Below are 27,851 nucleotides of genomic sequence, written 5' to 3' on the forward strand. Positions count from 1 at the left end.
TTCTTGCCCTGCATTTGATGATGCGACCTTGTTTGGCCAAGCTCTGTGCCTCAGTCTCCTCACTTGTCAAATGTGAATAATAATTCCCTGCTCTGTTTATTTTACAAGATATTAGGAGGATGGAAAAAAACATATATATACAGATATACTTGAAATATACATATATATGTTTTATATATATATAATCTTTTTTTCTAAAATATAAAGCAGTCAATGCTGCTTTTTATTCAAGTTGATGGGAGAATCAATATCTGAGTTTTCAAAAGTAATGCCAGAATTTATATATATTGTGCTCTCCAGGTGGTGCAGTGGTAAAGAATCCATCTGCCAATGTGGGAGATGCAGAAAAAACGTGGGCTCTATCCCTGGGTCGGGAAGATTCCCTTGGAGTAGAAAATGGCAACCCAATCCAGTATTCTTGCTTGGGAAATCTCATGGACAGAGAAGCCTGGTGGGCTACAGTCCATGGGGGTCACAAAAGAGTTGGACACAGCTGAGCAACTGAGCATAGCACAAAGCATATATATATATATATACACATACATATGCACATATACTTGGATGAGAATAAAATACCAGATAAGTGTAAAATTGACCTTGTTCTCTTTACTTAACAAGGTACCAAGTAGGAGGAGGGGTGGGGCTGACGGCATTTTGCACAGAAGGCTTGGTGACTCAATAATATGTCTTTTTTTTCCCCTCAGTAATATCTGGTCTGGGATTATTACTGCTCACTCGATGTTTTTAGACATACTTCTCCCCTCAGAAATGCCAAAGGTGAAAAATACTACTCGACTGCTATAATTTGTCACCCTCGCTGCCTGAGCAAGACGTGCATAGACAGTTTAGTAATTAAGCTTTTCAACCCTGCCTTGTATAGTTTTATTCCAGCAAAGGCTATATTTATCAGCTAACAAGTATTAAATCACCCCACTGCTCAAGCCGTTTCTCACTTGAATATGCTCCTTTCAAAACAGAGCAGATTTCCTTGACTGTGTTTGATTAATAAAAGTTCTTGTTTGGAAGTACTGTGGTGCTGTGTGGTCCTGTGGGAGCCCTTTTCCAAAAGGTACTGACCCGTATTTCTCAGGGGACTTGGCCACCTTGGCCCTGGGTCTTTTAGGACATCCTGGCCATCTGAATCTCATGGCCTCTGGGATGGCTTCTAGCACAAGACAGTTCCATATCTATTTCTATTTCTAAAGAGGAAGGGGTAAATGAAGATAGAGAACACAAGCTTTTGATACATTTTCTTTCCTTATTTGAGCATCAGGGAATTGGTCTGTTTCTATCAGAGATGGATCAAAATGTAAAATGAGTTTTCAAATGATTAAATCAGCAAAGTAACAATGACCTACATACTAAGCAGGGTTGTCTATCTTTTCTCACATTGCTACAGTATTTTCTAAGCAAATGCACAATTATTAGGGAAGCACATTTCGAATGAACAGATATTAAAACTCATCAGTGGGATTCTCTGGTGGTTCCGTGGTTAAGCCTTTGCCTTCCAATGCAGGGGGTGTGGGTTCGATCCCTGATCAGGGAGCTAAGATCCCACATGCCACATGGCCAAAACATAAAGCAGAACATAAAGCAGAAAGAATGTCATGATAAATTCAATAAAGACTTTCAAAAATGGTTCACATTAAAAAATGTTTTAAATAAAAAATAACTCGTCCATAATGGCTTAGCGTACTTTCTCTAAGCAACACATCCCACGTTTATAAATAATTTTTTCTTCTTTGGAATATAAACACTCTTGAAACAAATATAACATTGCTTTAAAGCTTTAGGATGCTTTCAGTCAGATGGCTCCAGAATTATATTAGTTAAAAACAAAACAGTTAATATGTTGAATATATTTGCTACTGTATTTTAAGGGTATAATGAAAATAAAGACAAATGTTCATCAAATATAGGCCAAAATGATGAAAGAAATCTCAATATTTTTCCTTGTATCATAAAAGAGATCACATTAATTTCCCTTTTCCTTTCTATATTTTCAAAAATAAGTGACATTAACCACACGTAGGCATTTCAGTTTTCCATCAGTTGATCGCAAGTAGGAGATATATAAGAACACTCCATAGAAAAAACCCACTCTGTAGTTACATAAACAAGTAACTGCCCATGCCTGTGTATATGCATGCCTGACAGTGGGCATGTCAGTGTGAGATTTTAAATACTACCAAGCTAAGGGGTCTTTTGTGGAACTTTTCTTAGTTGGAGAGACTGCAATGATCTGAGAGGCTGTGACGACTTCCTTCCTTTCAAAATGACAAAATGGAACTCACCAGTTTGCTTTCTAAATTAGCAACAAGTATCAATTTCTCTCGAGCCAGCAAGTCATGGGTTGTCACTGATGCATGTGGGTGATATGCTGAACCGCTAAGTTGGCAAATATTGAACTATTTTAAGTGCATCTATTTTCTGGTTCAGTAAAAATTTTTTGTATTAAATTCATTAAACTTGACACAGTCTAAATGCCACAGCACACACCGGAGAGGGCATAAGAGTAAGAGCACTAGCCGCAGGAGACAGCACACGGTAAAGATCAACATAATTCCTCTCAGCTTCTATTTAAGTTTTATCTTTCCCATTAAGGCTGGATTTCTTAAGGTTAAGAAGTACTGTGTGACTCGGAAAGTCAAGTTGAATCTGGTTATTTTCTGAAAATTTGAAGAGACATTTCTTTGTCAGTCAAGTTGCCCTCCAAACTGCGTTCTTAGAGATGATGACATATGTGACCTACAATTCAGGAGCATTTAATAACTTGGAAGAGAAACGAGAAACAAAAATTACTCTTTGTTTCCACAGTTTGGAGAAATCTTGTAGTTCAGCAATTTGCAAAAATATCAAATCAAAGATATACTTGAAGATTTATCGTGATGCCTTGATAAAGATTATTCTTTATTTGGGACTGAAATTTTCAAAAGGACAACAAAGGTCTGTGAACATGAACTGCTACTTGGATTTGACGTAATTTGGAGGGAGAGCTCTTCGCTTTTTCTTAAGCACTGCTTTGCCTCCAACAAGGAGTGGGTAAACACGGCAATTCAGAAAAGTGGAGAAAAGTATAAAGTACAAAGGATTTTTCATTCTTGTAGGAGTTGTAAGTACTGAAATTATAAAATTGATTTTATACTCCATGTGAAAAATAATAATCAGTAAAGAACAATTTTTCTAGTAATTTCTCTCAACAAAAGAGAAAACAAAATAATCAATGACAGAAAATTGTGAAAACAAAAACCCCAAAGTACATGTGAAAAATAAGAATACAGGCAGTACTAAATATGATTCTTTAAAGCTTCCAGAACACATAAGGCAGAAGTGATGCAGCCGTCAAAGTTGGACTGAGTAAATCCATCCCCTCCACACACAAGAAAAGGCTGGAGATGAAGAGTCATTTGACCAAGGCAGTTGGCAGCAGCATTTGTAACCTGAAAATATTAAAAAAGAAAAAAAAAAAAAGAATTGCGATTGACATTCAGTGCTCTATTGTGCTATCATGTCAATGCCCACCTGGGGAAGCTTCCCTACCTGAAGAAATCAAGATGTTTTATAAAGAGCAAGGAAACTAGGTTAAGACTCCTAAACTTTCCCCCTTGCCCAAGTGTTTACAATGAATTCTTAAATGTTTACATTTTCAGTCATTTGATAAGATAATCAGAAGTGTATTGAACTTCAGACTTAATTGGTCACGATCTGCTACATCAGTTGGAAGTACAGTGAAGTTTTTCATTAGGGGGAAATGAAATTCATGAAATCATTCCCCAAGTATTGAGAACCTGCTATATGCCAGACAAGGTGAACACAAAAGAGATTTAAAGGGTCATGTCTTTAAGGAGTTTCCAGTTCAGCACAACTGCTGGCATGTAAGGACTAAGACAGGGAGAAGGGCAAGGTGCTATAAAAACGCATGGGAGGAGGCCAGCATACTGGACAGAGAAAGTTTCAAAAGGGTGTGACTGGTCATTTCACTTGAGTTCTAATGGAAACATCAAAATTGGCCAAGGAAGGAAGCAGGTATAGGGCTTTCCAAAGGGAAGGAGTAAGATGTGTAAATGTCCACAGCCAATGTGTGTGTGTGTGTGTGCGCATGTGCGTGTGTGTGCATGTGTGCGCGCATGTGTGTGTGTACGTGTGTGTTGGGGAAGGAGATTGACTAGAAGAAGGAACATAACTGAGAGGTGAGATAAGAGGAATACTTTGTTTCAAACAAAGTCTACTTGGGCTTCTCGGTGGTAAAGAATCTGCCTTGTAACACAGGAGACCCAGGTTCAACCTTTGGGTCAGGAAGACCCCCTCGAGAAGGAAACAGCAGCCCACTCCAGTGTTTTTTCTTGGGGAATCCCATGGACAGAGTAACCTGGTGGGCTATAGTCCTTGGGGGTCACAAAAAATCTAGTCCATGGGGCTGCAAAGATGAGGACACGATTTAGCAACTAAACAACAGCAACAAAGAACGGAGTACTGTTTATGCGCCAAAAAGGAGAATCAGCTGAGGTCTAGGACTTATTTTGTAGAACCAAGTTTATAATATTTGAAATGACGAAAAAGGCATAGAATTATTGGAAAAATTATTCTCTAAATTAGAATGTATGTTGCTAACAAACATTCACAGTGAGGGGAATGAGTGGGCGATTAATGTATTTATCTTGGATACTGGTGGTTTGGCTACTGAACACCAAAAACTCCCTAAAAAACCAAGTTACTCAAAGCTATTATAAAGACAGTCTCACTTGGGACCACTTTCCTGCACAACTTCAGGGGGTGCATTTCACATAAACTACAACATGGCAGTTCTGGTCTCTCACATACAGTGTTTTCATGAAGAGAAGCAGAATAAGACCCATGAGAATTTACTTGTTTAAAAATCACACCAAAAAATCAAGCAATATGATAAATGTTATTTGGATTATGGAGCCGATTTTGCTTCTTGATAGGTTGAGTTAGCATAATGCTTTTACAGTTTTTTAAAACCATAAAAACTTTACATAGATATTTTTATTTATATGCCATATTTTGTCTTTAAAAGGAGGTGGTACAATTATTTCCTTCTTGAATCACTAAAGATATGGACCTTTAAAGACCAGTATCACTCAGATACAAATGTAAAATGACCTAAGTATCATCTCACTTTTCTTGATCTCACTTGATAGCAATATCATCTATCACAGACATAGCAGATAATCTTTTAAAAATTAAGTCACAGTTTTAATTTATTATATTAAATTATAGTTTCTCTCATGCCCTCCCAGGTTTTATTAAGTATAATTGGAAAATAAAAATTACATATATATTTAAGATGTGCAAGTTGAGGTTATGACATATGTATACATTGCAAAATAATCACAATAATCAAGCTAATTAATAAGATCTGTACTCTTCGCAAATTTCAAGTATACAATAGAGTATCAAAATTGTAACCCACTCCAGTATTCTTGCCTGAAGAATTCCATGGGCAGAGGGGTCTAACAGGCTACAGTCCACGGGTCACAAAAGAGTCAGACACGACTGAGCGACTAGACAGCAAATCATGAACGACAGTCATGCAGCTGCACTGTAGATCCCTAGAACTGACCCATCACATATCACTGAAACTCTGTACCCTTCAACCAACGTCTCCTTATTTCCCCCTCCCACCAGCCTCTGGCAATCACCCTTCTACTCTCTGCTTCTATGCATTTGATTATTTTAGATTCCACACGTGAGATCATGCGTTATTTGTCCTCCATAGCCGATAATCTTGAAATGGGCATAAAAGGTCTTTGAGTGGCTAAAATAGATAGGACATAGTGAGGACACTGAAACACAGACTTGGGTGTTCCATCAGAGCTTTTAATATCCTGCTTTAGATGGAATTTTAGCAACTTGGATGATTTGATTTGTCAGTGAATCATGAAGGGAGGAAGAAAGCTGCTGGGTCCTATACATACTATTGATTTTAGAATGTGACAATCCACAGTCTGAAAACAAGGGATGCTATAGAAACACTAAAGAACCAGACAGGGCTGGGGAAAAGCCTGGCAGTCTGTGGTCACTTAGTGCAGGGCAAATACCTCTCTGGCTCTTAATAGTTCCTGAGGGTGCCAGCTATTAGTTTTCCGGCAATGATCACTGCTACTGATGAAGGCCCCAATATTTAGGGACCAATTCTAACAGGCATAAAGTATTAATTGTTGCCATTTTTTGGATGCTCTCTGCATACCAAATGCCTTACACACACACACACATCCTACTTAATTCACATATCAACCTATGAGGTAGTTACTACTATTCTCATTTTATAGCTGAGACAGCTAAGACTCAGAGAGAGACTATTTCCTGCCCAAGAACAGAAAGCTTGGAGGTGAAGAAGCATTCAAACAGAGCAGAATTTCCCCTCCGCCCCACCCTAGAAACATTCCCATAAAGATTTAAGTAAAAAAAAATGCGTGATCATCATGTGGAAAATTCACATAAATGGGGTAATTCATTCACATATATATTAATACATAAACAGGTGTCTATGTATAATTTATATGCACGCACACACACACACACACACACACACACATATAATTCTCCATTCTTAGTAAAGTTTCCATACATTCCAGTCGGCATCCTGGTATAGATAAACTATGGTACTATTAAACATTATACAAGTGTTAAGCAGGAGGTAGCTTAAGGGAAAAAGCTCTGCCCAGGAGAGAGTGGGTAATTTATTGGTGCTGTGTAATTTCATTTGATGAGTGGTGAGTGCCAGATGCCAGATCACATGGCTGGAAAACTAGGCCACTGATTAGCCAGTCTGCAGTTGGGATGAAATCAATCTTGCTGCATTTAGGTGGATTCGCCCATTTTGCAATTACCCAATGAGGAAAATATGAAAACACGAAGGGTGTGCTTGCAAGCTCCTTCACCCAAGTGAAGCAGAGAGCCCTGCAGAGGAGGAACACGTAACAGTCAAAGCCACAATCTCTCACAGTAATGCAGTCTTTGGCTACACGTCCAGCCACAGTGAGGAACCACAGCTCAATGACTATGTTTAAGAGAGATGTCAGGGCTGAAACAACCCCTTGGGAATCCAGGATGCTTGGGCTCACATGTGTGCCGGGATGGGGTGAGGGGTCATAAAGAACTCACACTGCAGAAGCTGGTGCTCTGGGGTCACTAATGAAAGGTTTCTTTACAATTAGATGATGACTGGACTGGACATATGAATTTGAAGCAGAAAAAGCAGTTTTACATCCAAGTGATTTAAACCCATATGTGTTTTGTGACTCCTCTCTACCTGCTGAATAGAATGCAAACTTCTCAGCCCCCATCCCCCATGAAAGGCTCTTCATAACCTAATCTTCCCTCCATCCAAGCCTCCCCTCTTGCTGCTTCTCTCTTTTGCCTCGCATCCCATCTATATTCAAACTAAGGTTCTTCGAGCACATCCTTCTTTGTTGTGCTTCTGTGACTTTGAACAAGTCATTCTGCTTGGTGCTGTTGTATTGTTCTCTTTCTTTTCTGCCACCAAATTGCTCATCCTTCAAGAACTAGCACAAATGTCACCTGCTTAGAGTTCTTCTTGCTCTGCCAGGCATGGTAAGTGCCTTTTCAGCATGTTATTTGTATCTATTATGTTACTTGCTGTTTTGCACTATAATTATGTCCATGCCTGTCTCCCTTCTTAGACTGCATGCTCTGCAAAGTGGGGACTGTGATGCACTCATCTTTGTATCCAAGGCTGAAAGTGGTGCCTACCCCATAATAAGTGTGCAATAAATGTTCATTGAGTTGTTAAAAAAAGATAGAATATTGTACATGTAGTTGATCAAATGAAGGTCTTCATATGGAACTGGCTACATAAAACCCCACAGAGCTGGCAGAAGCTCAAATGGAAGAGCTATTGTATTTAGAAGCCTCTCAGTAATGATAAATATCTCTGTCAACTGCTGTCCGTGAATGTCTCCTATGTCATATGTTAAACTACACAAACTTGCTGATTCTGTAGGTCAGAAATGGTAAAATACTGTCAATTTTTATATGATTTAACATAATAGTTTCTTTTTATATTGATTGTTAATTGTGAACAGTCACACAAAAAAAGTCCCTTGGGTATGAGAATGAAATTAAAGATGAAAGAGGGAGGCAGACAAGTAGGCTAATGGTTATTTCCACAAAATTATAGACAATTAGCAAAAAAATTCAGTGACTCATGTGATAATGTACCTTCTCTCTTCCAAACTATGCTGACAGCAAAAGCTTGTCCTTGGACTGTCAGACATCTACCAATAAAATGATCTCACTGGTTTGGCCTACAGAGAGGCTGTATTTTAGGGCGACCTGTTTCAGTTGGCAGTTCAGCCCATTTGGTAACTTAAAACCAACCATATGAGATACTACAATAGGTGATGTTCAAGTGAACAAGAAAATAATTAAGATCTCAGAAACTCTAATCCTAGAGGTGCAACCAACTTGAGAGAACTTAGACAATCTATGAAAAATCAGGTTCTCTGCTGGGGCTTATTATGGATGTAAATATACTGCTTTTCACTGAATCTCAGTTCAGTTCAGTTCAGTTCAGTTGTTCAGTCGTGTCCGACTCTTTGCGACCCTATGAATCGCAGCACGTCAGGACTCCCTGTCCACCACCAACTCCTGGAGTTCACCCAAACTCATGTCCATCTAGTTGGTGATGCCATCCAGCCATCTCATCCTCTGTCGTCCCCTTCTCCCCCTTCCCCCAATCCCTCCCAGCATTAGGGTCCTTTCCAATGAGTCAACTCTTCGCATGAGGTGGCCAAAGTATTGGAGTTTCAGCTTCAGCATCAGTCCTTCCAATGAACACCCAGGACTGATCTCCTTTAGGATTGACTGGTTGGATCTCCTTACAGTCCAAGGGACTCTCAAGAGTCTTCTCCAACACCACAGTTCAAAAGCATCAATTCTTCAGTGCTCAGCCTTCTTCACAGTCCAACTCTCACATCCATACATGACCACTGGGAAAATCATAGCTTTGACTAGATGGACTTTGTTGGCAAAGTAATGTCTCTGCTTTTCAATATGCTATCTAGGTTGGTCATAATTTCTTTCCAAAGAGTCTTTTCATTTTATGGCTGCAATCACCATCTGCAATGATTCTGGAGCCCCCCAAAATAAAGTCTGACACTGTTTCCACTGTTTCCCCATCTATTTCCCATGAAGTGATGGGACCAGATGCCATGATCTTCGTTTTCTGCATGTTGAGCTTTAAGCCAACTTTTTCACTCTCCTCAAGAGGCTTTTTCACTTTCTGCCATAAGGATGGTGTCATCTGCGTATCTGAGGTTATTGATATTTCTCCCGGCAATCTTGATTCCAGCTTGTGCTTCTTCCAGCCCAGCGTTTCTCATGATGTACTCTGCATAGAAGTTAAATAAGCAGGGTGACAATATACAGCCTTGATGAACTCCTTTTCCTATTTGGAACCAGTCTGTTGTTCCATATCGAATTAAAACTGTGGCTTCCTGGTCTGCAAATAGGTTTCTCAAGAGGCAGGTCAGGTGGTCTGGTATTCCCATCTCTTTCAGAATTTTCCACAGTTGATTGTGATCCACACAGTCAAAGGCTTTAGCATAATCAATAAAGCAGAAATAGATGTTTCTGGAACTCTCTTGCTTTTTCCATGATCCAGAGGATGTTGGCAATTTGATCTCTTGTTCCTCTGCCTTCTCTAAAACCAGCTTGAACATCAGGAAGTTCATGGTTCACGTATTGCTGAAGCCTGGCTTGGAGAATTCTGAGCATTACTTTACTAGCATGTGAGATGAGTGCAATTGTGTGATAGTTTGAGCATTCTTTGGCATTGCCTTTCTTTGGGATTGGAATGAAAACTGACGTTTTCCAGTCCTGTGGCCACTGCTGAGTTTTCCAAATATGCTGGCATATTGAGTGCAGCACTTTCACAGCATCATCTTTCAGGATTTGAAATAGCTCAACTAGAATTTCATCACCTCCACTAGCTTTGTTCGTAGTGATGCTTTCTAAGGCCCACTTGATTTCACATTCCAGATTGTCTCGCTCTAGGTGAGTGATCACGCCATCGTGATCATCTGGGTTGTGAAGATCTTTTTTATATAGTTCTTCTGTGTATTCCTGCCACCTTTTCTTAAAATCTTCTGCTTCTGTTAGGTCCATACCATTTTTGTCCTTCATAGAGCCCATCTATGCATGAAATGTTCCCTTGGTATCTCTAATTTTCTTGAAGAGATCTCTAGTCTTTCCCATTCTGTTGTTTTCCTCTATTTCTTTGCAGTGATCGCTGAGGAAGGCTTTCTTATTTCTCCTTGCTATTCTTCAGAACTCTGCATTCAAATGGGAATATCTTTCCTTTTCTCCTTTGCTTTTCACTTCTCTTCTTTTCACAGCTACTTGTAAGGCCTCCTCAGACAGCCATTTTGCTTTTTTGCATTTCTTTTCCATGGGGATGGTCTTGATCCCTGTCTCCTGTACAATGTCACGAACCTCCGTCCATTAGGCACTCTGTCTATCAGATCTAGTCCCTTAAATCTATTTGTCACTTCCACTGTATAATTATAAGGGATTTGATTTAGGTCATACCTTAGTGGTCTAGTGGTTTTCTTTTCTTTCTTCAATTTAAGTCTGAATTTGGCAATAAGGAGTTCATGGTCTGAGCCACAGTTAGCTCCCAGTCTTGTTTTTGCTGACTGTATAGAGCTTCTCCATCTTTGGCTGCAAATAATATAATCAATCTGATTTCAGTGTTGATCATCTGGTGATGTCAGGTGTAGAATCTTCTCTTGTGTTGTTGGAAGAGGGTATTTGCTCTGACCAGTGCATTCTCTTGGCAAAACTCTATTAGTCTTTGCCCTGCTTCCTTCCGTACACCAAGGCCAAATTCGCCTGTTACTCCAGGTGTTTCTTGGAGAGGGCAATGGCACCCCACTCCAGTGTTCTTGCCTGGAGAATCCCAGGGACGGGAAAGCCTGGTGGGCTGCCGTCTTATGGGGTCGCACAGAGTCAGACATGACTGAAGTGACTTAGCAGCAGCAGTAGCAGCAGCAGCCAGGTGTTTCTTGACTTCCTACTTTTGCATTCCAGTCCCCTATAATGAAAAGGACATCTTTTGTGGGAGTTAGTTCTATAAGGTCTTGTAGGTCTTCATAGAAGCGTTCAACTTCAGCTTCTTCAGCATTATTGGTTGGGGCATAGGCTTGGATTACTGTGATATTGAATGGTTTGCCTTGGAAATGAACAGAGCATTCTGTCGTTTTTGAGATTGCATCCAAGTACTGCATTTTGGACTCTTGTTGACCATGATGCCTACTCCATTTCTTCTAAGGGATTCCTGCCCACAGTATCTCAGGTACCATCAGTTGGAAGAGGCACCGATATTTTAGATATACGAATAATTAAAAAATGATGTTAGCGTAAATTTTATTTTATACTTACTAGAGAAGTTCTTTTAGAATTATCTACATGTAGATCTTTTGCAAACATAAAAAGGGAATAAGACAGGAATAGATTGGTTGGCTTTTCCAAAAACTTCTTCATAATCAGAGTTGACTTTTGTGAAAAAATTCTTTCACTCAGGGTGTCAATGTCCATGCTCTTCCCCCAACAATCGGTCCTCTGTGCTGCCTCGAGTGCTGGTCATGCAGCATTTCTCACAAGAGTAAACAGTCCACTAAATTGTCCTTGCTGGGGTTTTCCTCCAAGATGTTGACATCTGTTCTTCAAGTTCTGACTGTGTACTTTCTCAGTGGGAAAGAAAAGTTTTTAAGTAATCAGCAAGACTCATTCTTTTCCCAAATGGTCCTTCTCTAGTGGTTCAGATGGTGAAGAATTCACCTGCAATGTGGGTAGACCAGGGTTCGATCCGTGGGTCTGGAAGATCCCCTCGAGGAGGAAATGGCAACACACTCCAGTATCCTTAGCTGAAGAATCCCCATGGATAGTGGAGCCTGGCGGGTCACAGTCCATGGGGTCACAAAGAATTGGGTAAGACTGAGCAACTAACACATTTTATGCTGATGTCAATGGAAATGTTTGTTTACATGTTTATAGTGGTGGTCACCCCCGTTGGACCACTAAAAATAACCAAGTTCACATGTGTGAAAACTTCATCCTACCTGTCCCCTTGATGGCATCTTACAACTGAGGAAATACAGCAAATAGTAAGTAGGGTAAGGGGAGCAGTATGGTGAAGACCCACGAGTTAGTAAAAGCATAACAAGTACAAAGATACTGAGTGGCAGGATCCTTTAAGTAGAGCCTTTTCAGGAAAGCAGCAGCATCTCAGTGGCGGAGCATCCAAGGTCTTCGGCATTGGTAGTTTAAACTCTCCAGTTTCCCAATTCACCCAAATGAGCCGCCTCAGGTGAAACTGACAGAGACAGACTGGTTACCACAGAATCGATTTGTTCATTTACAAAGGTAAATGTACCGATTCTAAAGCTGAATCTGGTTGTCTTCCCAGACCATTCATCTTAGCAGGCAAACTTCCTCAACTGTGTCACGGGTTACGGGGGTGACACAAGTGTGGCGCCACCTGACAGACATCACTAATCGACTGTGGCATTTCTTCTGCACTGAGCCCAGAGGTGGCTTCAGCATCCTTCTCACTTCATTGCTTCAGGCAGCCACTACCAGTCAATTGAAGCTGGCACTCGAGAGGAATCCTATATACCAATCCTGGATTACAAGATTACAGAGCAAACATGTAATTACAAATAAGAGAATTAAATATTCTTTACTGTTTTTTTCCCCTCTTTCCCCATTAAGCCAGGAGAGTCTGATGCACTGTCTTTGTCCAAAGCAGAGGTACTTCAATGCCAAGAATGAGAGTCACATCAGGAGCCATTTCCTCTAATGATGCTGGAAGTTCAATTCCAATTCCTTCTAATAACCTTCCAGTAGCCTCCTAGACCACTGCCCTTTCGTAGGTCACATCAGGGCTTTGACTGACATGTGAAAATAAAATACAGATATTTTGACTACAAGATAATTGTAGAAAACTAAACAACCATACTTCTATAAAACTGTGCATTACCAGTATCAGGGCTTGTAGGAAAATAGGTTGGCATAGCCAGCTCAGAACCTAACTACTGACACTAACAAAAACAATAACGTGAAGTGGCTAGCAATATTAACATTCTCCCAGACTCTGAATCTTGGAACATTTATGCATCCTAAACTCTGGGGCTTATGTTTTCTCCTTTGAGATGTAGGTCCTGAAAGGAAGTTGCTTCTAAAAGAGACCAGTTTGACCAAAATTAAAAATCTCCAGGATATAGCCTTTTTCATTAGCCCATCATTTTAGCAAAGGGGAAATGTCTTTGTGATTTTTCCATCAGTTCTCCCACTTTTGCTGAAAAGCATAACATAGTGCAAAATCCAGTGGTTCTTAAGGTCACTGTAGCTGCCACTATGGAACTAAAGGAAGATACTTCTGGAGATTTTCAGTTTTTTTCTTAAGGTTTTCCATATTTTCTGAGACTTTCTGTTTGCTTGTGAGAAAATGTACCCCAATCACTTGAAAACATCAACATGTGCGAAACCAATATGATTTCCCTGTGATGCTACTGATCTCCTATTTCTCAATTGCATTTGAAAGAATTTACATTAAAAAACCCTCTGGAGCTATAAAGGACTGTAGGTAATTTTATTGCTTTCTTATGTTACTCTACATTCCTAAGGGTCACTTTATTTAACCTTGATAAGCCTGAATTTTGACAGCAGATGGAGAATAAACCATCACCTGTGTTTTTGATATGCACACTGTTTCTTTTATTTGATTTTTAATCAATTTCTATGTGTGAGGGTGACTCCTTAAACTGTCCTTGGATTTCAAGAAAATCTTACTGTGTTCTAGTTGTATGCTAACTTGATTGGGGCAGACTTCGAGTAATGATATCCTTGTGTTGGCATTTCCCCTGCCCATTGTGTGTGTGAGGTACTGACCACACTGGTAACAGGAATAGCTAGGAGGCCTAAGATGGTATGGAGTTGATTCATACATTTCCTCATTTCCTCTACTCTGTTGCCAGTGTCAACCTGAACCCCTGCCATGGTACATAAACAGCAGAAATTGAATATTTGGTTAACTTATTCTTTTATAGCTCCTATGCAATGCTCAAAGGTAGTGGTTCTCAAAAGTCAATCTATGGCAATCAGAGAAAAATAAGAAGAATTATGAACTTTTTCATAGAGCAAAATGTATTCTACTTATAAATTATTATGAGGTTCTATCGTTACTACATATTTTGGGGGGAGGGTTATTATTTTCATTAAATTCTTATAGCTATGTTTTGCTTTTTAAATTCTTAACTGCAGAATAAAAAGATAGCAATATTATACTGGTTCCCAAAATATTCATAAGAATTTTACTGGTCCACGAAATAAACACACTTGGAGCCAGTGCTCTGGGGCGAGGTGCTTGATGTGGCTCAGAGCAGAGTCTCTGTCAGCCTGAGGAATGTTTCCCATAAAAGGGGTGTTGGGGGGCAGCAAAGGTCAGTTTCAAAAAAACATCAATAATCTCAAGTAACACTGGACAACCTTAGTTTGGACTTGGTGAGTGGATGAGTAATCTTAACAGATGGAATAAAACCTTGTGTAAAACTTACTTCCCAGAAACTTGCACAACCTCCCTATGATACAAATATTAATCAGGACAGACCTAGAATCTGGGTAAAACATTGTTTGTTTGTTTATCTGAAGTGAAATATTCAGGGAGTAACCATAAAAGGTGGAGCAAAGGAGGAACTGGGGGAGGAAGATTTAAACAAATGTGGGATAAATACCTACTTTCAAATTGCAAGCACCTAGAAGGTAAATGTGGTTTGTATTGATTCTCTGTTTATATCTCTCCATTCTTACCATATTCCCAAGGCATTGATTATAAGCATTTACCATATGCCTGTTTACAAAAAGAGAGAGAAATATAAATAAATGATGGCGAGACCATAACTTACACTGATGTCAATGGAAATGCTTGTTTACATATTTATAGATGGGAAGCTAGTCCAGGCACTCTGAAAATGATGAGACTTCAGTGTTATGTCAATAGTGAAAAATACTATTGACCCCCTAAGTAAATTTCTGTGATACAAGAAAGGGACACCTGAGAAATGAAAATCGAAATACAGACTTCATTTTAACAGTACAGAATGTTTTCTATTGGCCAAATTAAAAATGTACTACGTTTATCCTTTTCTCTCTCCCTTTTTTAAAGTTCCTCTGGGGTTTGATAGAAAGGCAGTAAAATGTTGATTCCTCTTGATTCCTCTACACTTAACTCACCAAATTACAATTTGGTAAGAGATATCTGAGGTTTAAAAAGTCTTCTGAGTCCTCAGAAGTAGAGAGCTATGGGGACTGTGTTTTAGTCATTTTTGTATTTCCAGCATCTCTATTTACATCTTCTTTGTACATGGTTGGTGTTGCTCAAAGGCTCTATGCACATGGGCCAACAAAAAACTGACTCAAATTTTGAAAGATTTAAATTCTCAGGGTTCAGGTGGTCTTTTACATATGGCGGAGATTTTCCCTTTATGAAAATAATTTCCCTTGGTTTCTCAGTCTCTGAGTTTTTCTTTTACGTTCTGTGTCATCGCACCTCCCCATTCTAACTGTCCTTGAGCAACTTCATTGTCCAGGAAACAAGTATTCTGATGTCTGTAATCCTTGTGCTAACACTTATGTTGAAACTCCCAGAAAGCTGAATTCTCGACCGCTAGCTCACTTTTTGCAGAGTCCAGGCAAAGGCACTAGGAACACATGAATCAGTCTGAATTTCAAATAGGTAGCAAAGGTGGTTTCTTTCCCAGATGATTCACCCTCATCTCATAAAATGCCATTGCATAGAAAATACTTTGAAAGTATGTAAAATGGAACTAGCTGAATGTATATGTGTGAATGTCTATATGTGTGTATAATGGGATATATAGATGTTTGCCTTTATTTAAAAAGATGGAGACCACAGTGACCAATCCATGCTATTATCATAGTTTATAGCTAAACTGCAGTGAGCCTGCACAGACATAAAGTCTAAATAACCCTTTAAATAATTTTTTCCCTCATGAGATGGTAAATACATTCTTAAAAGCTATAGATGTCACAGAGGGAAAAAAAAAGCTACATTTTTTTCTGGATGACCTAGCCAATTTACATCTAATTTTTTAAAAAAATCTTCTAAAAATTCTTACTTAGGAGAATCAGCTCTCCATGCGCAGATTTTTTGTGGCACAGCCAGATATTGCAGACATATGGGATATATCTGTTATATTCTTAAGAAAAGTGTGGATAAGAATTATTTCTAACCATATACTGCATAGTACGGAAGATAAGTGATACTCAGAACTGGGAAAATGATGATAAATTCAGGGTGCTGATATACCATTTAATCTATTTTTATATGCATCTCCTTAAAAAATATTGTACCTCTTTTGGCCACTGGTGTTTCAGGCTCTCAGATTTATCTTATACTATGCTATAGTACTTAATATTCATGAAGAGCTTTATCAACACGGTGATTTCCTGCGGAGACGGTACATCTTTAATTGGTTCTTATGTGTTATGTGCATCATCTCATCTTGCCTCTGTTCTACTCATCTCTCCGGTGTTCTATTATATTTAATGGTGATTTCATAAACCCGTTTCTTTGTTGTGCTTTAGGGAAAGTCTTGCTTGTATTTTGGGATTCTGGCTACAGAGCTCTGTATCTGGTACACAGAGAGCTGCTGTAAAATTACTATTGGTTGGAATACTCTAGGTGTGAAGAAAGTGATGTGGTTTGGTCAATTCTCAGTGGAGCTTTTCTCTTTATTGGTATTTGTCTATTCTATTTTAATAAACCACTGGGTAGATGCAGGCAGAATGTGCCACAAATCAATTATATGGTCCATGCAGCAGCTTTAGTGCGCTCAAACTGCAAAGAACATACTTTGCTGAAATTGTATATTCAATTGCTGAAGTCTACATTGAATACTTTCAGATCTATTCTGACTTTTAAAGTCCTGAAAACACTGGAGCAGTCTATTTTGACGAGGGCTTGTTCAGAACAAGCACACAATAAAGAATGAGATACTGTTTTCTCTAGTACTGTGGCAGTAATAATAGACAAAACAACAGTCGTGGGACATTTCCCTTTAGAGTTTTTAATTGAATAGAAAATTATTCTGTCCTTCAGCAAGTTTTAGTACATTCATTTATTAGCTCTTCAAATATCTGCTGTGTTCTTAGTAGTTGCTGAGCACTGTGCAAGGTGTGAGGATAGACAAACCAGTTCCTAAGTTACAAGGTGATTTAATGGACTTGCATTCTTTGGTTTCATCTAAATATAATGCTGCATCCCTCTCTCTCAAATGATCCCATTGCTTAGGTTCCTAGGATGCACAGGGCCCAGAATGCTTTCGATTTTGAATTAAGAAACTTAAAATCATCTTTCCTCCTCAACTGAACTTAATCACCACTTCTCCTCGCTCAGCCGTGTCCGACTCTTTGCAATCCCATGGACTGTAGTCTACCAGGCTCCTCTGTCCATGGGATTTTCCAGGCAAGAATACTGGCGTGGGTCGCCATTTCCTTCTCCAGAGGATCTTCCTGACCCAGGGATCGAACCCAGGTCTCCCATGTTGTAGGCAGACGCTTTACCGTCTGAGCTACCAGGGAAGTCTCCATTTAAATTAATAACTGCTTAATTTCCAACTAATTCAATCCTCCATCCCTTCTCCCATCCTCTTCTCCTCCTTCTTTTTCTTGACAATCCAGAAGTATGACCATTATTTCTCTCTGGTTCTCATTCATGCTGAATAAATCCAACAGCCTTTCGTTTGGGTTGAGCAATTATGGGGAAAATATTGCAGCCATTTTGACTTTTGCATCTAGAAAACAACCTTCTTTCTACTTTTAATATGGTGAAAATAAAAGGTTCAATGCTTGTGCTCCTAAGACAATAGTTGAAGATAAAGAAACAAGTGGATTTTAAAGTCAACTGAATTGAGGTGTAATTTACAATACAGTAAAATTCACCCTTTTTATGTGTACTGTTTTATAAATTGTGACAATATACTGAGTTGTGTAACTACCTGTATAAAACACTACAGAGAATGTTCTCATCAGTTTCCACCTAATTCCCCTGTGCCTCTTTGTGGTTAACATCAGCCGGCCAATCACAGCCCCGGCAACAGTGTTCTGTTCCTACAGTTTTGTCCATTCCAGAAAGTCACACAAATATTTAGAATAATACAGTATATGGCCTTTGATTCTGACTTTTTTCACTTAGGTAATACTTCTGAGACTCACTCATGCTGTTGCAGATATTAGTAGTTTGTTGCATGTTATTACAGAGTAGTTTTGCATTTATGGATGTGCAAAAGTTTGCCCATTTATCAGGTGATGGCTATTTGGGGTGTTTCCAGTTTGGGACTATTATTAATAAAGTTGCTATAAATTCTTGTCTATATATGTTTTGATGTAGATTTATGACTTCATTTCTCTTGGGTAAATTCCTAAAAGTAGAGTTTCCGGGTCATAGGGTAAGTGTATATTTAACTTCGTAAGGAACAGTGGAACTGTCTTTCTAAGGGGCTATGCCATGCTGCACTCCCATGGTGATATGTGAGAATCACCACATCCATGCCAGTATTTGGTATCTTCAGAGTTTTTGATATGAGGCATTCGAGTAGGTGTGTCAGGGTATCTCATTGTCATTTTACTTTGCATATCCCCAAGGACCAGTGATATTCACCAGTGATGATATTTTTGTGTGCTTGCTTTTCATCCATATCTCTTCCTTGGTTTGTGGGTTTAAAATATATAACAAGAAATTTAGCATTAGTAATAGCCACTGGTGAACATTAACCGGTTTTCTGTCTCTGTGAATTTGCCTCTTCTGGATATTCCACATATGTTCTATCATTCAAGAAGAGACCTTCGCGTCTGGTTTCTTTCACTCAATCTAATATTTTCACGGTTCATCCATGCTGAAGCACGTACCAACCTCACTGCTTTTCACAGCTGAATGATATTCCATCTTATGGGTATACCACACTTTGTTTTTTTTGTTCATCAGTTGATGGACGTTTGGGTTATTTCTACCTTTGGCTATTCTGAATAATGCTGCTGTGAACATTGTGTACGTGGTTTTATTTGAACACATGTTCTCAACTCTTTGGGGTATATATCTAGGATTGGAATAGCTTGATCAAATTATAATTTTACATTTATTTTATCGAGGAACTGCTAAACTGTTTTACACAGTGGCTAAACCATTTTATATTCCCTACAAGTACTCCGCTTTCTCTACATCTTCACCAAAACTTAGTTTTCTTTTTTTAAAAAATATAGCCATCATAGCAGATGTGAAATGTTATCTCATTTGGCTTTAATTTGCATTTCCCTAGCTCAGCGGTAAAGAATCTGCCTGCCAATGCAGGAGACACAGGTTTGATCCCTGGGTCAGGAAGATCCCCTGGAGAAGGAAATGGCAACTCACTTCAGTACTCTTGTCTGGAAAATCCCATGGAGAGAGTAGCCTGGTAGACTCCAGTCCATAGGGTTGCAAGAGTCGAACATGATTTAGTGACTAAACAACAAGAACAACAACAATTACTACGGATATGGGATGTCTTTTGATGTGCTCATTGGCCATTTATATTTTTAGCGGGGAGGAGTCCTATTCAAGTCCTTTGCCCATTTTCAACTGGACTGTTTGACTTTTTGTTGTTAAGTTATTGAGTTCTTTATATATTCTGGATAGTAGACACTTCTCAGATAAGTGATTCACAAATATTTTCTCCTATTCTATGGCCTGTCTTTCCACTTCCTTGCTAATCCTTCTATGCACACACAGTTTGAATTTTGATGAAGTCCAAATTTTCTACTTGTTTTTCTTACTACTTATGATTTTGGTGCTATATCTAAGAAATCACTGTCAGATACAGTCATAAAGATTTACCCCTATGTTTTTTTCTAAGACTTTTATGTTTTTAGCTTGTATAATTACGTTTTCAATCCAAATTAGGTGGATTTTGCATGTGGTATGAGGTAAGGATCTAACTTCATTCTTTCATATATGGATATTCTGTTGTTCCAGCACAATATGTTGAAAAGACTATTCGTTTCCCATTGAATGTTTTTGGGAACATTGTCAGAAATCAGCTCTTCATAGGTATAGCATTTTGGGGATCTCAATTCTATTCCATTGATTTATATGTCTATTCTTATATTATTACAATACTTTAATTATGCTAGCTTTGTATAATAGCAAGTTTAGAAATCAGAAAGTGTGAGTCCTCTAGCTTTATTCTTTTTCAAGATTGTCTTGGCTATTTGGGGTCCCTTGCAACTCTGTATGAATTTTTGGATTAGCTTTTCCATTTCTGCAAAGGCCATTGGGATTTTGATAGTGGCTTAGTTGCTAAGTTGTATTCAACTCTTGCGACCTCATGGACTGTAGCCCGTTAGGTTCCTCTGTCTGTGGAGTTTTCCAGGCAAGAATACTGGGGTGAGTTGTCATTTACTTCCCCAGGGATTTTGATGGAGACTGTAATAAATTTGTAGATTATTTTGGGTAATATTGCCATTAAAAAATACTGAGTTTTATGATCTATGAACTTGGGATGGTTTTTATTTATTTAAGTCCTCTTTAACTTCTTTCAACAATGCTTTGTAGTTTTCACTGCAGAACTCTTATGCCTCCATGGTTAAATTCACACCTCTTCTTCAGTGAAGTAGCCTTTCAAATATTTTGCCTAGCTTTAAATAACAGGGCCATTTGTTTTCTTCTTTCTGACTTCTGAGAATTCTTTATATATTCTGGATACCAATCTCTTATCAGATATATGTTTTTGCAAACATTTTATCCAAGTCTGTAGCTTGTTTTGTCATTTCCTTAACAGTATCTTTCAAAGCATTTAAAATTTTGATCAAGCATAATTTATCAACTTATTCTTTATGGTTTGTGCTTTGTGTATCCTAAGAAATGTTTGCCAAACCAAAGATCATAAAGATTTTCTCCTATGTTTTTATCTAGAAGTTTCATAGTTTGATGTTTTATAATGTTTTATATAGGTCTATGATCTATTTTTAGTTAATTTTTGTATACAGTGTGAACCTTGAACTTTTTTACCTAAAGTGACCTGTTCAATTTCTATTTTTCTGTTCACTCATTGCATTGTGCTAGGCAAAACTATCAATTTGAACTTCAGTTTCCTCATTTAAACAAAGATAGAAATATTTACTTCCTGATCTGTCAGAATTGTTGTGAAGATCAAATGAAAACAAGCATAAAATTACTTTCTAAACTCAGAGCATACATGTTAACTATTATTATTTCTAACATCAGCCAACAGAATGATGGCATAAGAATGTGTCATAATTGGAAGAAAGCCAGATCTAAATTACCAGTAGCAGAGCGAGTGTTTAAAAACACTAACTTTTAGGCTGTCTTCATTTTTTTTTTTTTAATTCTTTTTCTATATTCTGTTCTGCAGTAGTGATTTCCACCATTCTGTCTTCCAGGTCACGTATTCATTCTTCTGCCTCAGTTATTCTGCTACTGATTCCTTCTAGTGCACTGCTCATCTCTGTTTGTCCTTTAGTTTTTCCTAGGTCTTTGGTAAACATTTTTGCATCTTTTCCATTCTTCTTCCAAGATCCTGGATCATCTTCACTATAATTATTCTGAATTCTTTTTCTGGAAGATTGCCTATCTTTACTTCACTTAGTTGTTTTCCTGGGGTTTTATCTTGTCCCTTCATCTGGGACATGACTCTGCTTTTTCATTCTGATTAACTTTCCATGATGTGGTTTTCATTCTGGCTGCTGTTAGACTGTGGTTCTTCTTGCTTCTTCTGGCTGCACTAAAAAAAAACACTAACTTTTAAGTAGACTTCTGTTTGAATTTCATTTTTGCCACTTCCTAGTGGAAGAGCCTCACAAAGGGCTCTGCGCTCTCAACTTCTTAACTTTCTGACCTTTGCAATTGGGAAGGAGTAAAAACCTCCATGGGGTGGAGATGAAGTGAGTTACACACAGGGTAGGGGATTGATAAATGGTATTTGAGAAAGAGAGGGAGAGGAATGATTATGCATGTACACTAATAAAATGATGATGCAGACTGTCATAGTTTATATGAATGTTATAACAGTTGATGGCAGTTCAGTTTAGCTGCTGAGTCGTGTATGACTTTGTGATGCCATGGACTGCAGCACACCAGGCCTCTCTGTCCATCACCAACTTCTGGAGTTTACTCAAACTCACGTCCGTTGAGTCAGTGATGCCATCCAACCATCTCACCCTCTGTCATCCCCTTCTCTTCCTGCCCTCAATCTTCCTTAGCATCAGGGTCTTTTCAAATAAGTCAGCTCTTTGCATGAGGTAGCCTAAGTACTGGAGTTTCAGCTTCAGCATCAGTCCTTCCAATGAATATTCAGGAATGATTTCCTTTAGGATGGACTGGTTGGATCTCCTTGTAGTCCAATGGACTCTCAAGAGTCTTCTCCAACAGCACAGTTCAAAAGCATCAATTCTTTGGTGCTCAGCTTTCTTTATAGTCCAACTCTCATATCCATACATGACTACTGGAAAAACCATAGCTTTGATTAGATGGACCTTTGTTGGCAAAATAATGTCTCTGCTTTTTAATATGTTGTCTGGGTTCGTCATAACTTTTCCTCAAAGGAGCAAGTGTCTTTTAATTTCATGCATACATTCACCATCTGCAGTGATTTTGGAGCCCCCCAAAATAAAGTCTGTCACGGTTTCCAATGTTTCCCCATCATGAATTGATGGGACCAGATGCCATGATCTTCGTTTTCTGAATGTTGAGCTTTAAGCCAACTTTTTCACTCTCCTCTTTCACTTTCATCAAGAGGCTCTTTAGTTCCTCTTCACTTTCTGCCATAAGGGTGGTGTCATCTGCATATCTGAGGTTATTGATATTTCTCCCGGCAATCTTGATTCCAGCTTGTGCTTCATCCAGCCCAGCATTGCTCATGATGTACTCTGTATATAAGTTAAATAAGCAGGGTGACAATACACAGCCTTAACGTACTTCTTTCGCTATTTGGAACCAGTCTGTTTTTCCATGTCCAGTTCTAACTGTTGCTTCCTGACCCGCATATAGATTTCTCAAGAGGCATGTCAAGTGGTCTGGTATTCCTATCTCTTTAAGGCAAGATCAAGGTAAAAAGCAAGAATGTATCCTGTACTGTCTTGGAACTGGGAAAGTGTACACATTGTTAGAACATCATTCCAACATCATTTCTTTTGCCTCTCTGGCTTCATCTTGTAGGATTTAGCTCAGGTGACATTTTCTTCTAAGAAGGTATTTATTACCATTTTCTCCTCAAATCTGCTCTGTGTTCACACAATACATTGTTTTTCCTTTTCCTAGAAGAAAATGCACTATATAATGATTATCTGCTTATTGGTCAGTTTTGCTGATTATATGGGAAAGTCCTTGAATGAATGGAGTTGTCTTTGAGTCTATAGAATCCAATATAATGTCTGGCATACAGTAGAAACCAATTGCTGACATTGTTGAAAGTCACTCAATCGTGTCCAACTCTTTGTGACCCCATGAGCTATATAGTTCATGGAATTCTCCAGGTCAGAATACTGGAGTGGGTAGCCTTTCCTTTCTCCAGGGGATCTTCCCAACCCAGGGATAGAACCTAGGTTTCCCGCATTGCAGGCAGATTCGTTACCAGCTGAGCCACAAGGGAAGCCCAAGAAACTCAATAAATGTCAGCTAAATGAAAAGCTGAATATATATTACTAATTTCCAATGTGGCTATAAATAGCTTTTGTCAACTGAACTTTTTAGTTCAGCTTGTTAGTTCAGAGAATAATACTGAGGTCTACTATGCACAGACCAAGTGGACTTCCCTTTATAGAACAGAACCATGTATAATAACAGCCATCATTCAGTTTTCAGTAGTAATACTGGGTGCAGATGAAGATATATTGCATTTGTCCAAGAAAAATGATACAGATTCATTTTTAAAGTTTCCTACAAAGTACTGCTGTTCAAAATAATTAGTTTTTCTGAAAAAGTGTGATGCTGACTACATGGCAGGGTAAGTTCCTGCCATAAGTGTTTGAAAAAAGTGATTTAATTAAACTTACATGTGTTAAAACATTTAATAGCTCATATACTGTTAGATTTTATGAAAAGGGGAAATATCTGCCCATATAAACGCCAGTTAAACTGTGACTGAACATCCCTAATTCAATGATCAGAATTTCTCAGCTGATGATCTCATACATACGTAGCTACCTCATAATAAAGTGAAGCAACGGGTTAGTTCTGTACCAGTGAGAAAGAGGTGAGAGATTACTCGGTGGAATGCTTAGGACTGACATGTGTTAGATCTCCTGCTCTTGGCAGACTGGGTCATTCCATAGCCTACAACCTCAAAGGGCCTGTTTTGGCTCTCCATGGCTTACCATAAACTTATGCACAGAAGCAAGAGTACTCTTGAGGTCATAATTTCAGGCAGGAAATTTTAACTCATGGTATAAATTGTGTTAAATTACCGGACACTGGACAATGTGTAAGTTAGCTTAGGAATGAATGGCATGAAACTGAAAAACCTATAAGCTGAAAAAAACTGATAAGAGTTCCTTGTGTCCACAGGGATCCATCACTTTTATGTCACCTTGTTCTGATGTTAATAGTCTCTATGGTATGACTTAGCATCATAGCCCCTGGAGTTGAGTCAGTCCTGAAATATCCTTGTCCAGAAATATCTGTATATGTAAAAAGAGAGAGGAGAAAAGACAGAGACTCTGAAAAGACAAGGGAGTGAGTAAGAAAAAACAAGTGCGGCAGCATGCATGAAGAAAGGTACCAGAAAAGAGCTCATCTACTAAGAAATACCACAGAATCACCTTCACCCACCTCCTCTCTTTCTCTTCCTTTTGCTATTCTTATATAGCAATAATGGAGAACTTGCCTTGTACGAGTGTTACAGTAAATGTTTCCTACTGTGTTCTCTCCTTTCATTCTGACCATTATGAGGGGTCATTCTCTTCTTACGAGGGAGGTTCAATTGTACCATTTACAGATGGGCTTATAGTCTAGCTTACTCAAAGGCACAGAGAGAACTGAGGTCTATCTGACTCCAAAGCCCAAAGTCGTAATCACCCCACATTAAATAAATTATCCAACAACATATCTAATGTACTTTAACTGATAAACACAATTGACTTTTGTCTTTCAAAGCACTTATTCTAGAAGGCCATATGATTAAATCTGTAGTGATACACTGGCCAACATCTTTTAGGGTAGGAGCTTTTAGAATGAGCTTACTGGACACATTAACACAGATAAACACAAGCAGTTATATCTCTTTAGTTATATAAAAACATTTAAGAAAATTGTCAAGATTGCCCATCTACTTTATTAAAAAGGTATATGTCCAAATGACTTGAGTTGTTTTTGAAACATTAAATTCAAGCTCACCTTTCAAAGACCTTATTGAACTGAGTACATGCTGAAGAATAAGTGTCAGGATTTTATTGCAACCCAATCTGGCTGCAATAAGGGTGTGGCTTATTAGGGTGACTATGTTGAAAGGGACACTCATTTGAATTTATAGTCTTGGTATATTCATACAATCAATCAGTCACTGCTTTTCAGTTTGATCCTACCACAGAGAAGACAGTGAGGCAGATATGACAGAAAATGTGTAAGAAAGAAAAAAAAAAAAAATGGAACTATCAATTACTACCTGACCTTCCAACGCTGAAATAAGACACAGCTACTGGTCAGAAATTAATCTCATAAGGGAATAATGTAAATATGTAGGTGATTTCAGGCTCTACTATGTATACACACCCCACCACCCTGTCCCACCAAACACAAACCTCTTAAGAAAAATTCTGGCCTTAAGTTGTCACCTATTTCCTCTTTTATTCCTTCCAACTCCTGGGCAGTACTATGCCAACCAAAGTAATCAACTGGGGAAGACCTGAGGAAGCCAAAATGGGGAATTTGCATTGACAAGTTCTTAGATTTTCCTTCTAGGAGAGGGGAAAACATCAAGTCAAAAATGAGGAATGTGAGTGGAAGGCTGAAGAAACGAAAGAAAAAAGAAAAGCCTACATGGCTGATAATTGGAAAACTCTGTGGAAAACTAGAGTTAAGGTGCAAAAAGTTTTGAGGGAGCTTATAGAAGTGAGATATATAAGGAATGAGAAGAGAAACTTCAAAAAGTACTGCTAAGGATAATGAATTTTGGATATCTTTAAAGATCTATTAAAAACACTAGTAAAGATGATAATTATTTTACATTCCTTTAGATTGCTGAATTTTGTTTCTTTGACTAGAACACAAGACTGGGCTATAAGGGATTCTTGATTTATTTGGGTTATAGGAGAATAACATTTACAGCAGGTGTTCTTAATGCTGGATTTGTGGGAGGCATTTTAGGTTGCTTGTAATTTTAGTTGCTTCATAATTAGATGCAACTTTATGTGTACATGTATATTTTGAAAGGCTGTGCATCTTCATATTCATGGCTTTGATGAGGTTCTTAAAGAGTTCAAGATCCTTCTTAAAGAATACAAAAGGGTTCATATTGAGCACAGAGAAAGTACAGACTCAGGGCAAAAGACCAAGTGAAGAAATGGAACTACAGAAGAGAACAATTCTAATTTTACAGCAAGAGTTTAATAGGCTAGTCCAAATCCATTTATTTTTGCCAAAGATACCAAAGCATTCATTTACCACCTGACTCTCCTTTTTCCCTACCCCTAAATTCCCCTCTTGATGTCCATGGTGTTTGAAATGCATTCAGTGATTATTTTATTTTTTTACAAAAGAGTAATCCATGAATTGTGCTACGTGACAAAAAAGGCATTGAAATATTCAGAAACTACAGAAATATGGGGGAAAGTTAGAGTTAAACTCACAAGCAAATCATACTTTTATACTAAATGTATAAAATTATAGTAGTTTGGGAAAGACATCATGATAGACTCTGAAACAAAGGGAAGCACAGCGAATAATAGTGGTGAGAGGATTAGGGTTATCAAACTGATTAAGTGTCCCCTGTCAATGTACACGGAAGTTGTTTTCAGTTATTACTCTTCTGCTGAGAGGATTAATATATCATACTTGTTACAGAAATCTTAATTGAATGTATCACAGCTTAGGCATCAAGGTATATTAACTGGGTAAACATTTAAATGATGGAAGGCAAATAGCTGCAAAGGGGAGGAACTGAGAATCACGAAAAATCTGCCATTGCTGTGCTGTGTTTGTCTGAACCACCTACTCATGTGTTTTATTCAAACCCCAAATGGGAGGCACAGAGCAGCCCCATAAGTCTTTCAAACACACCTTCTTTCTTCATCTGCCTCCTTGCTTAATAGCAGCACCCGCTAGAAAGCAGTGCTATCCTACTCAAGGCAAAAAAATTTAATTTAGTGTCTTAGGAGAAGGCTTTCAGCAAAGATCAGTCTCTAGAATTCTATGGACAGAGTATTAGATGTGACCTAGGCATTTGTTATATGCTCATGGAATAAATGAGTAAACAAATGAATAAATGAACAACCATCTTTCACTGCCCTGCCCCACCCCACCCCACCCCACCCCCCGGGCCCTGCCCCCATGGATGTAAGACAGTAGAGGCAGCAGAAGGCCTCGAGAGCCACATCAGGAAACATAAAATGGACTCTACACAAAATACTCCCTTACCTCTTTCAGAAAGCAGTCACTTCCAGAAAGTGGCTTGAGCCTTAAAGGGCTGGTGCTCTCCCTAGAGGTTTTATTAGAGGGGCAGGCAACACTGCCTCATAAAGGAATCTGCCAAAGAATTCTGGGGGAAGGAAGGTTATGACAGGCAGAAGTAAGGCTCCCC

General features: G+C 38.6%; 1 protein-coding gene across 1 annotated transcript in view; it reads right to left on the bottom strand.

Moving 5' to 3' along the window:
- Nucleotides 1-2,926: 2,926 nt before the first annotated feature.
- Nucleotides 2,927-27,851, bottom strand: part of RNLS (renalase, FAD dependent amine oxidase) — a 282,885-nt gene continuing 257,960 nt past the window's right edge. Inside the window, exon 7 of the mRNA XM_052661081.1 lies at nucleotides 2,927-3,440. Within this exon, the coding sequence (XP_052517041.1) occupies nucleotides 3,288-3,440 (153 nt within the window). The 3' untranslated portion in view covers nucleotides 2,927-3,287. The remainder of the gene's footprint in view (nucleotides 3,441-27,851) is intronic.

This window comes from Budorcas taxicolor, chromosome 23, assembly GCF_023091745.1.
Source record: "Budorcas taxicolor isolate Tak-1 chromosome 23, Takin1.1, whole genome shotgun sequence".
Lineage (NCBI taxonomy): Eukaryota > Metazoa > Chordata > Mammalia > Artiodactyla > Bovidae > Budorcas > Budorcas taxicolor.